The sequence below is a fragment of the Anneissia japonica genome, unplaced genomic scaffold (genome assembly GCF_011630105.1).
Source record: "Anneissia japonica isolate Jap-2015-1 unplaced genomic scaffold, ASM1163010v1 scaffold288178_len262860_cov156, whole genome shotgun sequence".
In the NCBI taxonomy this organism is placed as follows: domain Eukaryota; kingdom Metazoa; phylum Echinodermata; class Crinoidea; order Comatulida; family Comatulidae; genus Anneissia; species Anneissia japonica.
Genome location: NW_022698840.1, coordinates 212,517 through 232,194, shown reverse-complemented (window position 1 = coordinate 232,194; position 19,678 = coordinate 212,517). Strand labels below are relative to the sequence as shown.

The following is a 19,678-nucleotide window of genomic DNA, read 5'->3' as shown; positions in this document are numbered from 1 at the left end:
ATCCTCAAGTGTCAAAAAAAAAAAGCTTGCCTTACTAGAATTCATACCTAGGACATGCTGCCTATGTAGATGCAATAACATATATATAATTATATATGAACTTATATATACATTTTTTGTTTATATAAGACACATTTCAACAGGATTGGAGGCGATCAATTTCTTTCCTTATGTATATATATCATGTGAAGAGATATTATTATAATTCAAACTTTTATATACAGTATGTATAAAGCATTACCGCAAGACAATTTACAGTTTTTCTCTTCACATGTTACATTTCTTATAGTATCTCTTTGGAGATCTTAAGAAGAGAACGTATCACATTGATCTCTGTTTATTATAGTGTGTGCTTCAAATACTAGTGTTGTATTTACATACTGTAGAGTGCGAGATGAATTGTCTCCAACTGAATTTGAGTATATATAACATGTGAATACCAACCCAAAATTAAGTGTTTATTCATAATAATTTGCTTTCCTTAATAATAATAATAATAATAATAGTTGGATTTGTAGAGCGCATCTTGCGAAAAAGCCTCTATGCGCTTGGTGATTGAGCTCTTTGAGTTGGACATTTTGAGAAAAAAGAAAGTTGAAGTTATTTCATAGCGGCCGGCACTAATATGATGCCACTCAGATGCCCTCGAGATTGTGTTTTTGTATGTATCACATGAATCATCTTGAGATCGATCAACACTATGAAAGTTTTTTCTGGCAAGTTGTGAATGTATTTTCATAATGCATCTTGAAAAGACATAGGTTTTGATTGACCATCAAATTTTGGAGTACGAATTACTACAGTATATCAAGATTCTTCTACTCTAAAAAAAAGATGTGCTCTACTGGAACTCCTGAGTAGAGAGACACAAATGTAAAATTTCACAGCGATGGTTCATACCTCTGAACTCAAGGTTAAAAGTCCGAGGCACAACCACTGCACACACCACTTGACCAAGAGGAACAACAATTATTATTTTCCTTAAAAAAAACATAGATGTATATAGTACATTAAGTTTAAGTCCCTGCTGATATTTTTCTCTTTTTTTTTTAAAGTAGAAACAAATAAAAAATATATTAAAAATTGTGACAGAATTAAAATAATTTCAAACCCACTCCCAAATTGTGTTGAAGAAAATACACGCTTTGTATCTTTATGCTTAATTTCTGTCAGACAACGATGACTTGAATGTTTGACACAATGGGACCCAAGGGGTTTCCTTCACATTTCCTTGGAGGTACACTATACCATTGTATTGGCAACTAGAGCTTCAACAGGAGGAAACCAGTGAAAGTTATACAAACAATGACATCACCCATTAAGCTCAGTAACCCAGACATACTGTAATATAATGATGACCATTAAAAATTGGATCAAAGGCAACCCTAACCAAAGTTCGCAGTTCTACCAAATTATCAACGCCAAAAAGTAAGTTTTTTTAGATTCATATACCGTATGTGTTTGATCACTAGTATAATTATAAATGCAGATGGATGTAGATGCATTATAAGATTAGCTTTAGGTTTTAGTGTTTGTCAATGTATTTTAGGTTTTGAAGTATTAAGTGCTATGGTCAGTTTGAAATAATTCTTTATATATGATCATTTAATTAAATTTAATTATTTCTTTTAAAATGACACTGGCAATACATTTCGAAATTTATATGTCATTATTATTTTGATATTCGCTTTATTAATTTTTAAATTTGGGGTTGTTATATTGCCAGAGTGAATATAGTAGTAAATAATTTTGTTTGGTACATTCTCACATGTATCATTCTATGTTAAAATATTATTAAACATCTTGAGCATTAGATCCTACGATTGGTTGCAACCGCTAACCACTCAATATACTACACAATCACAATCAGATTGATGTTATTTTATGCACAATATTTTTTTAATAAATGAGCATACTCATTAGAAAAATATTGTTTATTTGTTATGGTTATTGAAGGCTGTATTTCAAAACAATAAAATGAATTAGAACTTCCTCTTTTTTCCACAAGATATGTACTTGAAGACTTTTTTAGCAAATATCAAGTGGCTGGTTTGGATAGTGACACTCTTCCTGATCTTTAAGAATGTGATGTGTGCAGAAATAACTCACAGTCTTAACGATGTTGAGGTAATGGAGGATGGAGAGGCATTTTTAATTTGTACCGTCAAACTGGAGGAACCTGATGTGAACCTTGATCTAGCATGGGAAAGAGACCATGAGTTCATTGCTCTTGGGACCACAGTGTTCATTGAAAAAAAACGATATTCAGTTAATGTGACCATCAAGGAAGATAAGGAAGATGAGTTTTACAAATACAAGACTAGCATTCTAAGAATAAGGAAAGCTAGGCTGGAAGATGCAGGCATGTTAATGTGCTACCTACATTCAGATAAATATGTATCGGTGGCAACATCCGCAGATCTTGTCGTCCTAAGATCTATTCCTAGGCCGCGGTGTAGCAAAGTGCCAATGATGATGATCATTGGAGAAAAAGTAACATTATCCTGTACAGCTAAACAACTCTCATACCCAATTGAACTCCACTGGTGGTCACGAAGTGCAGAAGATGATGCATTACAATTAGTAAAATCTGACCAGAAAGTTGTTGGGAAAAAATTCACGTTAAATCATACATTTACAGTCCAATCTAATGACGAGGGAAGAATATTTAAGTGCCGAGCAACTCTTTCAAATGAGAATTCTGAGTTTGAATCTTGCACAACTCGCATCATAAAAACATCAATTTTAAGTGTTAGTGTGCAACAACAGAACCCAATAATTCCTGGCGATGTGGTATGTTTTGCATGCCATGTGAATGACAATTTGAAAAATGTGGAAATTGAATACACATGGTCTTCGCAGATGGAAAATCTCTTACCACCGTCTCATGAAAACATCCAGTGTTTTGGTAATGTCACACTGCACAATGTGGGGGAGATTGTTAACTGCACAGTATATCACAAAGGTATGAGTGTTTCTGGATATTTACGAGTTCAGACCACTACAGAAACAGTAACGCCTTTATCTGCAACTATTTCAAATCAGAATCAGATTGCTACAGCTAACTCTAATGTAATCAACAAAAAAACAAATTACATATTTGGAAGCAACCCTGCTTTACTATATATTATGATTGCCGTGGGTCTTTTCATCATATTAGCAGGTGCTACAATCCTTCTTGTCTGCCATATAACAAATAAAAGTGGTACAGATAAAGTAGTTAATACTACTGATATTGACCTCAAAACAGTTGGGGGTGAAATCTCTTGTGATTCTGGCTTGGTAGAAAATACTACAAACCAACATGATTATACAGATGAACAGCTCTGTGATCTTGAACAGTTCAAAGTTGAAGGGTCATCTGCAGACATCGCAGCTACATCAAGACCCTGTAAAGTTCATACCTTAAATTTCAACATCCGAGCATCAACAGCAGGACATAAGGATATGGTCAAACACACTGTTAGTTTTAGTGGGTACCAGTGTGGGGACGGTGTTCAGTACGCCAGTGTAGAAAAACCACAAAAATCAACAAATGCTGTAGATGGTGTAACTCGAAGTCATACTCAAAAATTAAAGCCTCGGTCAGCACTGAAGCCATTGTCTAAGGCATTCTCTTTAGATCAGAGAAGATGGAGAAAGAATCAAGTTGAAATGAGAGCTTTCAATGATTCTATAAGAAATGAAATTGATCAATCCAGTGAGCCTCCAAAAGAAACCAGAGTACCGAGAGAAAAGGAGATAATATACCTAAATGTTGAGCATCATTCAAAAGACATGAGCACAGAACAACAGGACCTTATGATTGATTCATCAACCAGATTGGAGGCTGAGGTCCAAACTAAGAAGTCAGCGACCATATCTGCTTCATCCGTTGGAAAGACATTGAATATTGAAGGGTTACAATATGCAGACTTGGACTTCAAAGGCTGTAAAAAAAACATAACCCACCCAGTTGTAGAAACAACACAGTATGCGGAGATTAGAAGATAAATTACAAATAGCACAACAGTGATTTTCTGTGATTTTGGTTGTTATGGTCTTGGGTTCAATCTTCGACAACTACTAGGAAATCTCATGAGTGTCCTGTAATTTTGTACATTTTGGATTCTTTATAGCAAGACATTGATCAGAACTACTATATACACTATACAATAATATATAATTAAATCTAAAGAGTGGATTGTTAATAAAATAAATATAAAAGATATATATCAAGTCCGCATAAACAACTATGTTTAAAATTTTCCAAAATTGTAGAAAAAAATCTAAATAAAATCACAAATTTAAAAATAACAGTAAATTACAGCAGTACACAACATATAATATTAAATTCTGCCTTGCATTGTTTGTCATTAAATTGCTTAATATGTGTACTTGATTAAGTATTAAGTTGCAATTAAAAATTTGTATGAAAAAAAATTCCCGTCTATTAACCAAGAGTAAATAATCCATTGCCTGTATCTTTTTGGTTGCTAATCAAGTTGAAAGATTTTTTAAATCAACAAAAAATTTTTGTTACTACTATTTCTGATTAAAAAAGTTTCTTATTAAGTAAAATTATTTATTTTATGATTTGGAATGACCAATTCAGTATTTTAATTGATTTTTTTTTTCAGATAATCACAAACTCAGAACGTTTCTGTTATTATAAATATGAAAGTCAAAATAGCTACAATAACAAATTCTGTCAACAACAAATTAGGGCAATCCTCAAAAATTCAATTAATTATTAGTAGTATAGTTTACCTTCCAACCAGAAACAGATTATAAATCAAAAGGATTTATAAAACATTTACAAAAATCAATAAATTGATTACTATTACGTATTAGTTAATTGAAGGAAACAATATCACCTCATTCAAATTTGTAATTGTAATTTACTGAAAATACCATATAAATGAGGCAATTCAAATAACTTAATTTTTCTGTTTTTCTTTCACTTTATTTAAATTTGTAATTGTAAGTTATTTACTGAAATAATATATGTGGCAAAGACAAGCCAAACCAGTCACTCGTCGCAAAAATCGATTTTGTGTTATTAATACAGTGTTAGAGAGCAAAATAATAGCCATGAAATGGTAAAAAAATCATTCAAATCGGACATTTCCTTATGAAGTTACAAGCGTTTAACCACACAGCTGTTTAAAGAACAATATATGAGAAATCAGCCTTTAAAGTTTATGATTTCAGGCATTTCTCATGCTGAAACTATCTTTAAATCCTTAAAAAGTGTTGTTTTAACATTGAAAATGGGGAAAATAACAGCATAGAATGGTGTGTAGATATATAAAGGTTAGTTTAATGCAAAAAAATAGATTTTTTAAAATTTGACATTTTAGCATGTTTTGGCCATTTTCTCTGAAACACGATTTGCGACGAGTGACTGGTTTGGCTTGTCTTTGCCACATATAAATGAGGCAATTTAAATATTTAATTTTTATATTTTTTTCTTTTTTTGTCTTGAGTGAGACTATATTTTATCTTTTTTCACAAACTTATTTTTTAAAGATTGTCAGAGGAGGGTAGGAAAGAAAGATCTTATTTTTGGAGTTCTAAAAAAATGGAAAACTTCTATATTTTTTTTCTGAAAATTACATTTTTTGTGGCAGCGGGTGTGCTAATTGGCCAAAAAAAAAATTTTATTTTTATATGAAATCATCAATTTGGGAAGGCGGCAGGTTCGCAAAAGAAGGCAAAAAAAGTCTCGCTTATGACAGACAGTGCATCGTTAATGATCTATTTATATATATCGTAGCACACACTGCAGTGACACCTCTCTACAGACTGCATAATCATAATTTATTCTGATCACCACTTACTAATGCACTTATTATTGCACAATCATGTTGAGCGTACCATATGCAAGTGTGATCCTCTCTAATTTTTCTGACTATTGGCCAGAGATGAGGGATTTATAATCACAGGAAGCCATAGACAATTTCATTTCCTTTGCTTGTGTCCCTGATGAAGACTCAATTTAAAATACAACAATGATTTTTATATGACAAAATTTCAATCTACGCAGCATTGAAGGACGCATTTAAAGTGGATCATTGTTTGGTTGACACTCTGGAAATAAGTAAGAGAAATGTGAAAGCTAGCCTTTCAGAGTCCAAGGTACCAATACAGAATAACTGAAGAATAATAGAGTAAATTATATGCATTAATAGCTGTTTGGATAATAGAAGAAACAATCATCTCATAAAAATCAAGTAACCAGCGATCAATAAAAATGTGTGGACACTATCGATTGAGGATGTTTATAACAATGTTTATTTGTTGCAATCTGTTAAGCAATATTCAAGTTGTAACTTGTGCGCAAATAACTGAAGATCCAAAAGATGTGACCATTTCTGCTGGTATGGAAGCAACTTTCCAATGCATTGTCAAATTGAATCGTGATGTAACAGAAGAGCTGGGATATGATGTTGCATGGTGGACAAATACCGGTAATATTAACATTGCAGCAGGGAACAATATCCTCATTCAAAATAATAGATACTCAGTTGAGAGAACATTTGAATTAAAACGTGATGGTAAGTATGTCTACAGTACTTTAAAGATTACTGAGGTGAAACATGCTGATGCTGGATACTTCACATGCTACATCATTGAGAAATCATCCATTCAAAGTTTAGCCTGGTTGGATGTAAAACAAGTTCCTGAACCACAGTGCATGCCCTTGTCTAGAAGTGTCACAATCACAGACGTTATTACACTATCTTGTATGATAGGATCAGGGAACTATGTCACAAGGCTTACTTGGTATGCAGGTGATAATACCGATTACATTAACACTAGAGTACTCAGTCAAACAACAGTAAAATCATATTTAAATAGTACTGTAGCTGTCACAAACTATAAAAACGGAACTATCTTTAAGTGTGTGGCAGAAGATCCAAATGACAGAATGATGACAGAAACCTGTTCAACTAATCCACTGAACATTAATAGGAATAAACCAAGATCATTAGACGTAAAAGTAAATGCACTCAGTTCACTGCCTTTAACTGAAGGCAAGCAAGCTTGTTTTGAATGCCAAGTATCTTGTGGTGAATGTATTGGTCTGATTCAATATACATGGATGTATGACGCAAGTCAGTTGTCAACAACATTACTGAACAGAACTTGTTTAAAAAATGTTTCTGCCAATGATAATGGAATGCCATTAAGATGTACAGCAAAATTTGGTCTGGGACAAGGCACTGGAGAGCTTGTGCTTCGTGTAGTGGACAATATGACAACCACTGAAACAGGGATTAAGCCTCATGATAAAACTGATAACCATTTGAAAAATGAAGTCGATAATGACCCCTTCATTCCAATTTTAATTGTTGTAATCATCATCATAATTCTCATCATTCTTGGCCTAGTTGGATTCATTTTCTACCATAAACGTAAACTGAATGCAAGAGAAAACTTGAATGAAACTGATGAGAAACGGAACATGAACAAAATGGCCACTCATTCAGAATTACAAAACAATCAACAGCAGAACAGTCTCAGCCTGGATACCACTCAAATGTATGCAAAAGTTGAGAAGGTAAACAACTTAACAATAGAGAAACAAAATGTTAAAATGTTAGTGCCACCTCAAAAGGAGGAACTTAACTTAATGTATGAGCCAGTTCTAATGAGCAAGTTGACTAAAGATAAAAATGAGGATATTTCTGATTTGTATGCAAAAGTTGATAAAAATAACCCAGTCATATCACCAGAAGCAATTACCCATCGGCAGAGTCCTGGAGGTGATTTCTATGCTTGCGTCCAAAAAAATAAGGCTTCCACGCTTCCTGCAAACTCAAGAAGACTAGCCTCTAAACACCTACCAAGCACAAAACAAAAAATAGGAAAAGAAAGTGCGAACCAGAAAACAAACTCAAGCACAACTTATGACATTATAACCTACAAAAATGAAATGATAAAAACAGAACAACCAACCAGCAAACCGAAGAATAATTCAAAAAATAAACCAAACAAGCAGAAAGCTTCTACAATGTCTCCATCTAGTGGTCATGATTCAATGTCTGTTGATACACAAAGCCTTCATTATGCTGACTTAGAATTTATGAATGATCCCACAAGTCAGTCTATTTCATCCCAAACTGGTGGAGTCATATATGCTGACATTAAAAGAAAATAAATACATTTTTTTTAAAAACACAACTGCTTTGAACTTCATTATAGGCGAGTAAAAACCTAGCTGTATTTTAATGCTATGGCCTGTACGGCCTCAAACCAATGTTGTTATTTTATTGCATCTTTATTCATGATGAATTTCAAAGCAGTTGTGTTTTTATAAAATAAATTACCATATTTATTTGATTAAATGCCCCGGGCATTTATTGTTGAGAAGGGGTTTTGAGGAGGAATATATTTGAGGGAGCCATTTATTCAAGGGAGGTGTTGATTCAAGTAAGGCGTTTATTTATTTTTTTTTTTGGCGTAAACTGGACACATAATAATATACTCAAATAAACGCCCATAATTTCACTGTAAATGTGGAACTACAGTACAACACATTATTACGTCAAAATGTGACTACGTAATCATAAAGACTTAAGGCCAACTCAGACAGCGTCGCCCGACGCAGCCCGACGCGATTTGTTGTCGCGTCGGGTCTGTGTGAGTTGAACGCAGACGCGATGGTGTGCGTCGGGGGCAGTCGCGTAGTAGAATATTAAACGTGTTTAATATTTCTCACAACGGCTTAAGACTGTCCCCGACGATAAATCGGGTCGGGCTGCGTCGGCCGACGCTGTCTGAGTTGGCCTTTAAGGATCCCAACCAGATTAGAAAAAATGTAATTCTACAGGAGAACATTAATAGAATGTGTTGAGAATGATGTTTTTTCCATTAAATTGTTTACAGTCATTGGGGGAGGGGGGAATTTTTCGGGGAGGTGTTTATTCAAAATCTTTATCGGGGGAAGGGGGGCGTTTATTTGAATAAATACGGTAATGGTAAGAGAAAAATGCAAGGGATCGTATTTGAATGATTAAGTGAGGGATTTCAAGGATGATTTGTCAGAATAATAGATCATACAGTACAAATTTAATATTCTTATATAGAATAGAAATGGTTATTACTGTATTTGTATGTTATCTATGTCCTATGGATTTTATATATGAAATATATGAATGAATGTATGAATATATGAATTTAAAAATAATACACTGCTGAAAAAAACATGATTAAACTACAAAAAATTATAAAAAGAAAGTTAATAATATTTTTAGATGAAAAATGAAAACAAAATGTTTTCCTGTATCAAGGGCAGCTACCTTATATTGTTCTATCATAAATGCTTATGAAGTTTGAGCATTCATTAAATTACTGCTCAATATAATTTTATATTCAGAATAAAATGTATTATATACTAATTTTGTTAGTATTGCTTTTCTCTTTTCTACATCAAGTATGATTAGGACACACATACTGTATAGTGAATGTTTTTTATAACATAAAATCAATATTAATAGATATACTTTTCAACATGTTATTAGAAATATTACTTTCTCTTCTTATTAACCTTATAAGTAAGAGTAAAACTTATTAAGACTATACTTTTCAAATAGGTTGCTTAATCTCATGTAAAGGTTCCATTTTTAAAACTTTAATGTTCAGAAAATTATATTTCTACTTTTGTTTTAAAACTTTGGAATGAGTTACATATATAAAAATCGCCCTCACATTTAACTACAGCATTAACAAGACTCTCAAAAGTTTCCAATTTTCTTATTTTTATTTTTTTTAATAGTTAATTTAAGGGTTACTCATGCTTTTCTTGGTCCTCTTCAATGTTTTTTTGTCCATTTGGTAACTTGTATTTTTGTTATATAATTGTTTAACATTAATGGAAATAACTGTTGTTAAATAATAAATATTGTTTTACAACAGACATTCGCAATAAATCGCAGGTGTGCATTACGGGTATATAAACTATGAATAAACTTTATTCGTTCGACAATTGTAGTTTAAAAACATAAAATTAATACCACTGTTAAATGTATACGCAGTGGTGCCACAATCATCTATGCATGTGGCAGACGTATGTCATAAGGTAACAATCTGGATTCTAGGCTAGCCCTCAGCTGAAATATTTTATTTTATCAAGCTTTTCAGTTTTGTTTTTGGAAATAAACTGTAAAAGAAGCAGGGACCATGAAAATATGAATAGACTTTACTTCTGGTGTGTGTTGAAACAATTAAAGGGGATTGACTGATAAAGAATGCTCCCTGCTGCTAACGCATGCTGCTTTTGCTCCTCCAAAACGCTGCAATTTGCAGCGTTGGATTATCAGCAGGTGGTCCACGTTTTTACACCCATTCGGGCTAGAACTGGAAAAGGCCGTTTCCGTATTCATCCTGTGTTAGACTCCACAAAAAAATCACCCGAAACATTAGGCCGACCAGCCCTCCTTAAACTAACGTTAAAATACAGCACTTTCGGCGGTAAAGAACAATTAAAACCTCATAAAAAAGGCAACTAATCCGTTTACCCATAATTGAATCCAAGAACACCAGTGTTAAACACTCAGTACTTATCCTTGATAATGTGTTAATCCAATTAATAATATAGTGAGATAACGTAACGTTAGTTTATCGAGGGCAGGTTGAGCTAATGATGCACCCATAATGTGACTGGCTTGATCATGATCCCTAGATCATAATAAACTCTGAACCTAGCTATTGTTAATTTTCATCAGTTCAGCTTGTCTTTAATGTATGATGCTCATGAATTAATGAAAATTCCAATGAACATTACCAACTTTCTATGTACTTAAAGTTTTTGAATATCATATTAGAACTAATGTATGAATTACCTTTTACCACACTGTATACCTCGATTAGAAGCCCAATAGGATGAATCTTGAGAAGTTCCAAATCTTTAGTTTGCAAAAGTAACCTCAAAAAGAAGCCCATGGGCTTCTAATCAAGATATTTTGAATGCCACCATTGAATACGTTGTATAGTGGCAAATTCCAAATATTTACACCATTCATTTTGTAAAGAAGCCCCCTCTTTAGTTTGCAAATGTAATTTCGAAAAGAAGCCCATCTCGAAAATTAGTCCATCCAAGTGTCCTAGAAAAAAGCCCTGAGCTTCTATTTGAGGTTACGGTATTGATCATGTTCATCATGTATTGGTTAAGATGATTTTTTTTAAACAGTAAAATATATTTTTTTTGTTCAATTTGAACAATACAAATGAAAAATCTTTAGAACCACACAAATTACCACATTAAAAAATGCATAATATGTTTATACCCTTCTCACATAAAGGGAATGTAATTTTTTTAAAAATATCAATAAAAATTATAATAACGATTTTGACAATACATTACAGTACTAACATTGTATTGCATTAGTACATTGCTTCGACTGCTTCTTCAATATATGCATATTCATAATCACTCTATCAACACAAGTTCATGCATGTAACTAACTAAACATGAGGAAGCTAATGCCATATATAACCGTAGACATGATTGTTGTTTAACTATTGGCCAGACAAAATTATGATACAAGGAAGCAATTGACATTACAGTATCCTTGTTTCTCTGATAACTACTGTACTCAGTCAAAATTTATACAATAATACATTCAATACTAGTAGAATCATGCACACCATTAGCTGTGCATTTAATGTGGATCATTATTTTGGTGACATTCTGAAGGAATTTTTTTCCATGAGCAATGTAAATGCTATTATCACAGAAGTTGTGATGTTACATGTTTAGAAGTGGATGACCAAGGAATATATAGTTTATGTTATATATCAGATGTGACTAATGTGAAAACACTCACCTGTTACTTTTGACAATAGATCAATGATACAATGTGTGAACATCACCGATTGAGGATGTTTCTTATGTTTATTTGTTGCTATATGTTGAGCAACATTCAACATGTAATTTGTGCACAAATAACACTAAGGCCTCAGAATGTGACCATTTCTGCTGGTATGGAAGCAACTTTTAAATGCATTGTCAGATTGAGTCGTGTTATAACAGACGGTGAGCTGACATATGATGTTGGATGGTGGTCAGGTGGTATTAATATTGCAAATGGAAATAGAATCAATATTACAAATAAAAGATACTCGATTAATAGAACACAGGACTTAAAACCTGAGGGAAAATATGTCTACAGTACTTTAAAAATTACTAAAGTGAAACATGCTGATGCTGGACGCTTTACATGTATGATAATTCAAGAAACAGGGAATCAAGCTTCAGCCTGGCTTATTGTGAAAAGAGTTCCTGAACCGCAGTGCATGCCCTTGCCTAAAAGTGTCACAACCACAGACAATATAACACTATCTTGTATGATAGGACCAGGGAATTATGTTACAAAGCTTATATGGTATGCAGGTAATAATAATGAAATCTTGAACAAACAACAATTCCGACAAAGTACAGTAAAATCATATTTAAATAATACTGTAGCTGTCACAAACTATGTAAATGGAACCATTTTTAAGTGTGTGGCAGCAAGCGCAAAAGACAGCATGATGACAGAAACCTGTTCAACTAATCCACTGAACATTGTTGAGAGTGAACCCAGATCATTAGATGTTACAATTAATGCACTCAGTCCACTGCCTTTGACTGTTGGTAGTTCTGTCTGTTTTGAATGCCAAATATCTTGTAGCAATTGTGCTGGGTTAAAGCAATATACATGGGAATATAATGGTTCACGAATACCACCATCAAATAATCAAAATGAGCAATGTTTAAGTGTTTCTTTGAGTGATGATGGCAAGTTATTAAGATGCAACGCAACTTTCGGATCTGAAAAAGGAGCTGGTGAACTTGTACTCCAGGTTGTGGACACTACAATAACTCCTCAAACAGAGATTCAGAGTCAGCACTCGGTAGCTGTCACTGAAAATACTCCATCAACAAGCAAGCCTTATACTGGAATTAATAACCATTTGGAAAATAATGATAATAACACTTTAATTTCAATTGCAATTATAGTAATCATTATCATAATTTTTATCATTCTTGGCCTACTTTTTTTCTATTGTAAACATAAGCCGAGATTGAGAGAAAACATTAACAAAACTGATGAGGAACTACATACAAATAAGGGTGTCACTCAGGCAGAATCGCAAAACAATCAACAGCAGAACAGTCTAAGCCTGGATGCCACTCAAATGTATGCAAAAGTTCAGAAGGTAAACAACTTAACAACAGAGAAACAAAATGTTAAAAAGTTAGTGCCACCTCAAAAGGAGGAACTTAACTTAATGTATGAGCCATTAGAAATGAACAACCTAGCTCAGGAAAAAAGCATGGAAGAGAATATTTCTGATTTGTATGCAAAAGTTGATAAAACTAGCAAATTAGATGAGAATGTTAAAAGATCACCAGTTGTTACCCACTGGCAGAGTTCTAGTGGTGATGTCTATGCTTGTGTCCAAAAGGCTTCAACGCTTCCTGCCAACCAAAGGCGACCTGCCTCAAAACACCTATCAAGCACAAAACCAAAACTACTCAAAGCAACTGCAAACAAGGAAATATCCAGCCCAACTACAGTAAATAACACATATAAAATGACAACCTACAGAAATGACACAGAAAAAGTGAATGAACAAACATCTACAAAAGAAAATTTAGATGAAAACGTGGTCAAGCAGAAGGCTTCTACAATGTCTCCCTCTAGTGGTCATGATTCAATGTCTGTTGATACACAAGGCCTTCATTATGCTGACTTAGAATTTACAAATGATCCTGCACGTCAATCCAATTCACCTCAATCTAGTGGAGTTATTTACGCTGACATTAAAAAATAATAAATTTGAATTTGGTGTTAACTGTTAAAGCCCCATTCACGGCAAAATTTAAGTTGTTAAGAAAAATATGATTTTTATATATGTTATAAAGACTTATAAATATAATACAAAATTGCTAGTTTAACTGAATTTAGACATTCCTAAATATGAAAAAAATGTAAAGTAAGACTGAAATTCATTTTTTGTGTTGCACACAAAAAATAAACGTGGATGAATTTTTTTATGTTTGATTTTGCAATAGGTCTGCACAGAAAAATAATAGACGTCGGAAACATTAACATATTAACACGGCTAGGCTAAACCTAGCCTTACCTCGATTTAGGTTCTGTTATCAGACATAAAAATGGCCGACCTGATATTTTCCGTTGCTAGTACTGTATTGACACTTGAGAAATATAATATTTCATTGGAATTATTTAAAATTTGTCAAAACAATGATTCTGATCGAGATTTTGACAATTAAACTAACATATCTCAGACTTACTCGATCAACTGCAGTGTGCGAGATACGAAGTACAAAAACTAATCTTATTAGAGAGGGCGTAGTATTTATTGATCTACAACCTCTGAATTTGCCTAGTAATGAAGAAATTGTTGAGAAAATGGTAAACTCCTGAGAAATAGTCGCTTATTTCTCTTTTTTTTTACCCTTTTGCACAAAATTAAAATTTATACCAATATTTTTCCATAGTTATAATAACTGAAGTAATGCATATGCATTTTTTCTAAAACAAAATATTTTTTTAGTGAAATTTTGTTTAACTGTGTGTTATGTACATGCATCCATGTGCGTATGTGTTATTGCATACAGTAATAATAAGTGATTTAATAAATGATGTAAATTGTTTACTGTTAACTGATAAACAGTAAATTAATTGGCATACAGCAGTCTTGTAGATTAAAATATTTTAACCGATTACCATATATAACATGTTTTAATAGATTCACTAATATGCAATTCAATATATTCATATATTACATAGCCTATGTAAATACGAGTACGTGATTGGTCGAAATGGCATCACGTGACTAGCGCTACAAGGATCGGAAACGTTATATTTCCCCGTAGGGAAATATAACTTTGAAAAGTGACCGGTCTCTGACGTCACCGGATTACACCCGCATTGCGCCCGTAGGATGCTAGTCGAGCGCACGATCGATCGCTCACAAATTGTGAATGTGGAAAGCCTATAGCGCTTCGTAAATGGCAACTTCAAATAGGGGCCTAAGTTTAAATCTCTCAACGAAGACGAATTTGATAGAATTATTGACGAAAAGGATTCTCGGTGTACAAAATTTGTTGTGAATTCATCCGTTAATGTAGGAATGTAGGCTCACTCAGTGAATATTGTAAGGATGAGGAATCATCAAATTAGGCCTAGCCTACTTGCATTGAAAATTTCACAGCAACGGAGCTCAACGAGTTACGTTTCTCCGGTCATTCTACGCTGAGTGAGGTAAGGAGAGCAAACGGTGAATTGTAGGCTAAACGATCAATGATAACACTACGCTACGGACTACAACAGAAACATTTTTAAAAAGTAACGGTAATATGAAGTATTTTGGCTATGTAATATGACAGATATTGTGTAAAAGTTAAATAAAAGTTCTTGATATTTAAAGTAATGTGTTCAGTTAATTATTTGCATCTATTTTTGGCTATGTAATATAACAGATATTGCCTTTCTATCGGTATAATAATAACAACATTTGATATCCCCTTGGGAATTTTTTTTTCTTCTCAGGACTATATTTTCCCTCAGCGCTACGCACTTCGGGAAAATATAATCCTTCGAAAAAAATATAATTCCCTCGGGGATATCAAATGTTATATTACACCTCTAAGCAGGCAATATCTGTATAATATTTTACTTTTGTTTCAGACATAATTTAGAATTGTTAAATTTATGCAGCACAAAGTATATCACGCCTAAACAGAGTAAAAAATTCAAACACACTTTTATGACTGAAACTACGATGTTTCCTTAACAACAATGTACCATACTGGCTGTAATTTTTTTTAAATTTTGAAGCGTACGCGCGCGTTATGACGCGCACGCGTAAAATTAGGGTACATTAAATTTAACATTGACTTGAAGTTCATGCTCACTTAATACGATTTCGAAATGGCAATTGGTTAGGCTGATATGATCGATAATATAAAAACGCAAAATTGCGCATAGATGATGTCACGCATAACTGCGCACTTTGAAAACCTTATTGTGACTATTCCAGGCCAAGCTAAATGTTTGTTGAAGCGTGCACGTACGAATCTCGTGCCAATTTTGAGATATCGTGCTAACAAGATATGGGGAGAAACGTAGAATAAAAAAAAAAAAGATGATGATGATGATGATGATCTCTGACAATAACAAGAGGTGATCCGCTCATGAAGCGGATCACCAATAAAAATATTCATGATTTTAAGCATATATATAATTTGACGCACGCGTACCCGCACGTTATTACATGCGCACAAAAAGGTACATAACATTCAACCTTGACTAGAAGTTTATGCATACTAAATATGATTCAGAAATGATGACTGGTTAAAGTGATTATGGGGTTATCAAATTTTTGAGGAAAGAAAGATGAAGGGGTCAGCAAAAACACCTATTGCGACCATGATGACGTCATCAAAATGTAAAAAGAAGTCACATATGAAATAGAATTGTCTCGGCTATAATATACTCAAAGTTGGGAGAAGATCGATCAGCGATAAGCAAGATAAGCTCAAATGCGGTTTTTTTCAAAAATGACGTCATATATAAAATTCAGTTTTATAGAATTCAGATGGCAATATGATAACGTCACAATGTCCGATCAGCCATTATGATATATAAAATCATATTTAATATGTAATAAAAATCGGGGGTCACCTTTCATCCTAGGGAGCTATAAATGATTATAAAAAGGCCTGATTTTAGCATATTTTCACATTATATCGGCACAAACGCGCACAAAGATCCCTGTTTGATGCGCGCGTACGGCATTGCTATTGGCCATCAGATTACTGTAAAGAATGGAAATTTGTGAAAACAATGTCAGTAACCCAAAATGTGTAAAAGAATGTAATTTCTAGCTTCGGTAGGATCGCGTAGTGGTAAATTAAAAAAAATATTGAAATGCAAAAAATGGCCTGTAACATGCTCTAATTTAGACAAAAAGTGATTTTGAAATTTTGGCGCACGCGTGCATGCGCGTTGTAACGTGCACACGAAATATTTCGGTACATGATATTTAACATTGACCTGAAGTTTATGCCCACTAAATATCGTTGAGAAATGACAATTGGTTAGGATGATAATGTAAAAACGCAAAATTGCGCGTAGATGACGAAAACCTTATTGTGACTATTCCAGGCCAAGCCAAATATTTGTTAAAGCGCGCTTGTGCATAGCTCGCGCCAAATTTGAGATATCATGCACACAGAAATGGAAGGAAAGGTAGAATAAAAAAAAGATGATGATGATGAAGTAAGAAGATCTCTGACAATAACAATAGGTGATCCGCACTAGATGCGGATCACCAACGATAGAAAATCTCAAAATGAACAACTACAGAAGAAAAATTTAAATGAAAAGGTGACAAAGCAGAAGGCTTCTATAATGTCGCCCTCTACTGGTCATGACTCCTTGTCTTTTGATGCACAAGGACTTCATTACACTGACTTAGAATTTACAAATGATCCTGCATGTCAATCCATTTCACCTCAAACTGGTTGAGTTATTTACGCTGACATAACAAAACAATAAATCAGTTTAAAATCATATATGAATTCGGTGTTAAATTTTGTGTGTTATGTACATGTATTGTACTGTATGTGTGTCTGTTATTGCAAAATGCTACAATATCTTTATTGTTGATTGATAAACAGTTACGTAATTGACATAGTCTTGTAAGATAAAATATTTTAACAAATTGTCGCCCTATATAAAATTACATTTCAATAGACTTAATAAAATGCAATTCAATATATTCATATATTAATATTAGTAATAGTAGTCATAATATGAATGATCTACAAAAAAAATGTCATTTATTTTTGTTGGCAATAGATAAAAACTTTCTGTGTAATTTTGTCAATTATTTCAGATATGACAATATTTTTTACATTTTATATAGTGCAAAGTATATTATGGCCTAAACTCAGTTAAAAAATCAAACACATTAAACTGAAGCTATAATGTTTCCTTATATAACATGTAGCCTCCAGACCTCAGTGAGTGAGGTCAATGCCACATTTTTCCTAAAACAAAAATCAATAATCAAACCTATATTGAATATAACCTTAGGAATGATGTTAATGTCACCAGAGGAAAAAATATGTTTTGATATGCTTTACAACAGGTTTTTCTAAGATAAGACCAAAAAAAAAAAAAAATTAAAAAAAACATTCAGGAACAGTTAATGAGATGCAGATTTTTGTTTAAAAACTGAGGGAAAAGGTGAAGGTGGTTATGCTCTTTTCAACAGTTTTTAATATTCAAAAATCTGTATCTCATTAGTGATTCCCCAGTTTTTTACCAGAGGAGAAAATGTTTCGATATGGTGCACAACTGATTTTTATAAGACTATAGACACACAAAACAACTTGGAAACGGTTAATGACATACATATTTTTGAATACTTAAAAACTTTGTGGAAAAAAAAAGTGTGGTTACACTATTTTCCCCAGTTTTAAATATTTAAAAATCTGTATCTCAAACAGTCCTGGGGTTTTCTCGTGTCTGTGTCTAGTCTTAGAAAAATCATTTAAAATATCCATAAATTAATTAGTGTTAATCCAAATAAATAATAAATAATGTTTTTTACAACAGATACTCATTCCACAAGGCCCTGTCTATATTTGCTATTCAGTGTTTCGCTACACCTCATATTTTCAAGGTTATTCTTAAATATCACCAGATATTGTTAAGTTTTCAGTTCAGCTTGTCTTTAATGTATGATGCTCATGAATTCATGACAATTCCTAGGAACATTATAACATTATGATAATATTTTGTACTAAAATTTGAAAACGCACAAGTGAACGTCATCAAAAACCCTTATACTGTATATGGCAATTTTTCTACTTCTTGTAATTCCTTCGCTCATACTTAATTGATTTTTTTGGGGAAAAAAGAAAACGAATCGGAATTTAATAATCTTTACAACAATTATAAAATTATAATTGTATTCATAACACATTCATTAACTTTTATACGATCTTGCAGTCGCTGTTACATCACATTCACACAGTGAACTTCTCCCTGGCCTAGAACTACCTATTGGATGGGGCTGAGGTGAGCAAATTTTAAGAATAGGCCCATCTAGATGCTCAGAAATGGCATGCTCAGATGGTAAAAATGCCTTTTCAAAGCAGTGTTCCTAGCCTCGACAAAATTATTGACTTCATGCTATGCTACCCCTCTCTTGACACCCCTCTCCTCACGGGCATCGCAAAAGTCTAATCAAGGACTTATTATAGGGATTCTATACTGGAAGTCCCAAAGCAAATTATGACCATGACACCTCTAGATGCCCGGAATTAGCACTCATGCCAAATTTTAATATTTTACCAATTTTAAAAAAATTGTCAAATTTAAGCGGTCCTGCCCTGAACTCATGGCAATGCCGAGAGGACCCCCCTTTAATCCACCACTGGATAAAATATGGTGTCCTACAGTGGATGTCAGAGAGACACATTATGCTGTTATGTGTATCAACAGAGCTCTTCTTTTGGATCAAGATTGGGGACCCTATTGTGGGCTTCTAGGGAAGGAAGTCTGCAGACTGTGGCACAAGAGCACACTGATGTGTTCACAGCCACACAACTACCTCTAAATTAAATATGATTACATATGGTTAATAATACAGAACATTACTCTTC

General features: G+C 33.3%; 1 protein-coding gene across 1 annotated transcript; it reads left to right on the top strand.

The window, feature by feature from the left end:
- The first annotated feature begins 1,300 nt into the window (after positions 1-1,300).
- Positions 1,301-5,021, top strand: LOC117102760. The gene is made up of 2 exons (XM_033243167.1): positions 1,301-1,428; positions 2,009-5,021. Exon 2 carries the CDS (start codon positions 2,011-2,013, stop codon positions 3,991-3,993), a length of 1,983 nt encoding a protein of 660 aa, XP_033099058.1. The 5' UTR covers positions 1,301-1,428; positions 2,009-2,010; the 3' UTR covers positions 3,994-5,021.
- The last annotated feature ends 14,657 nt before the right edge of the window (positions 5,022-19,678 follow it).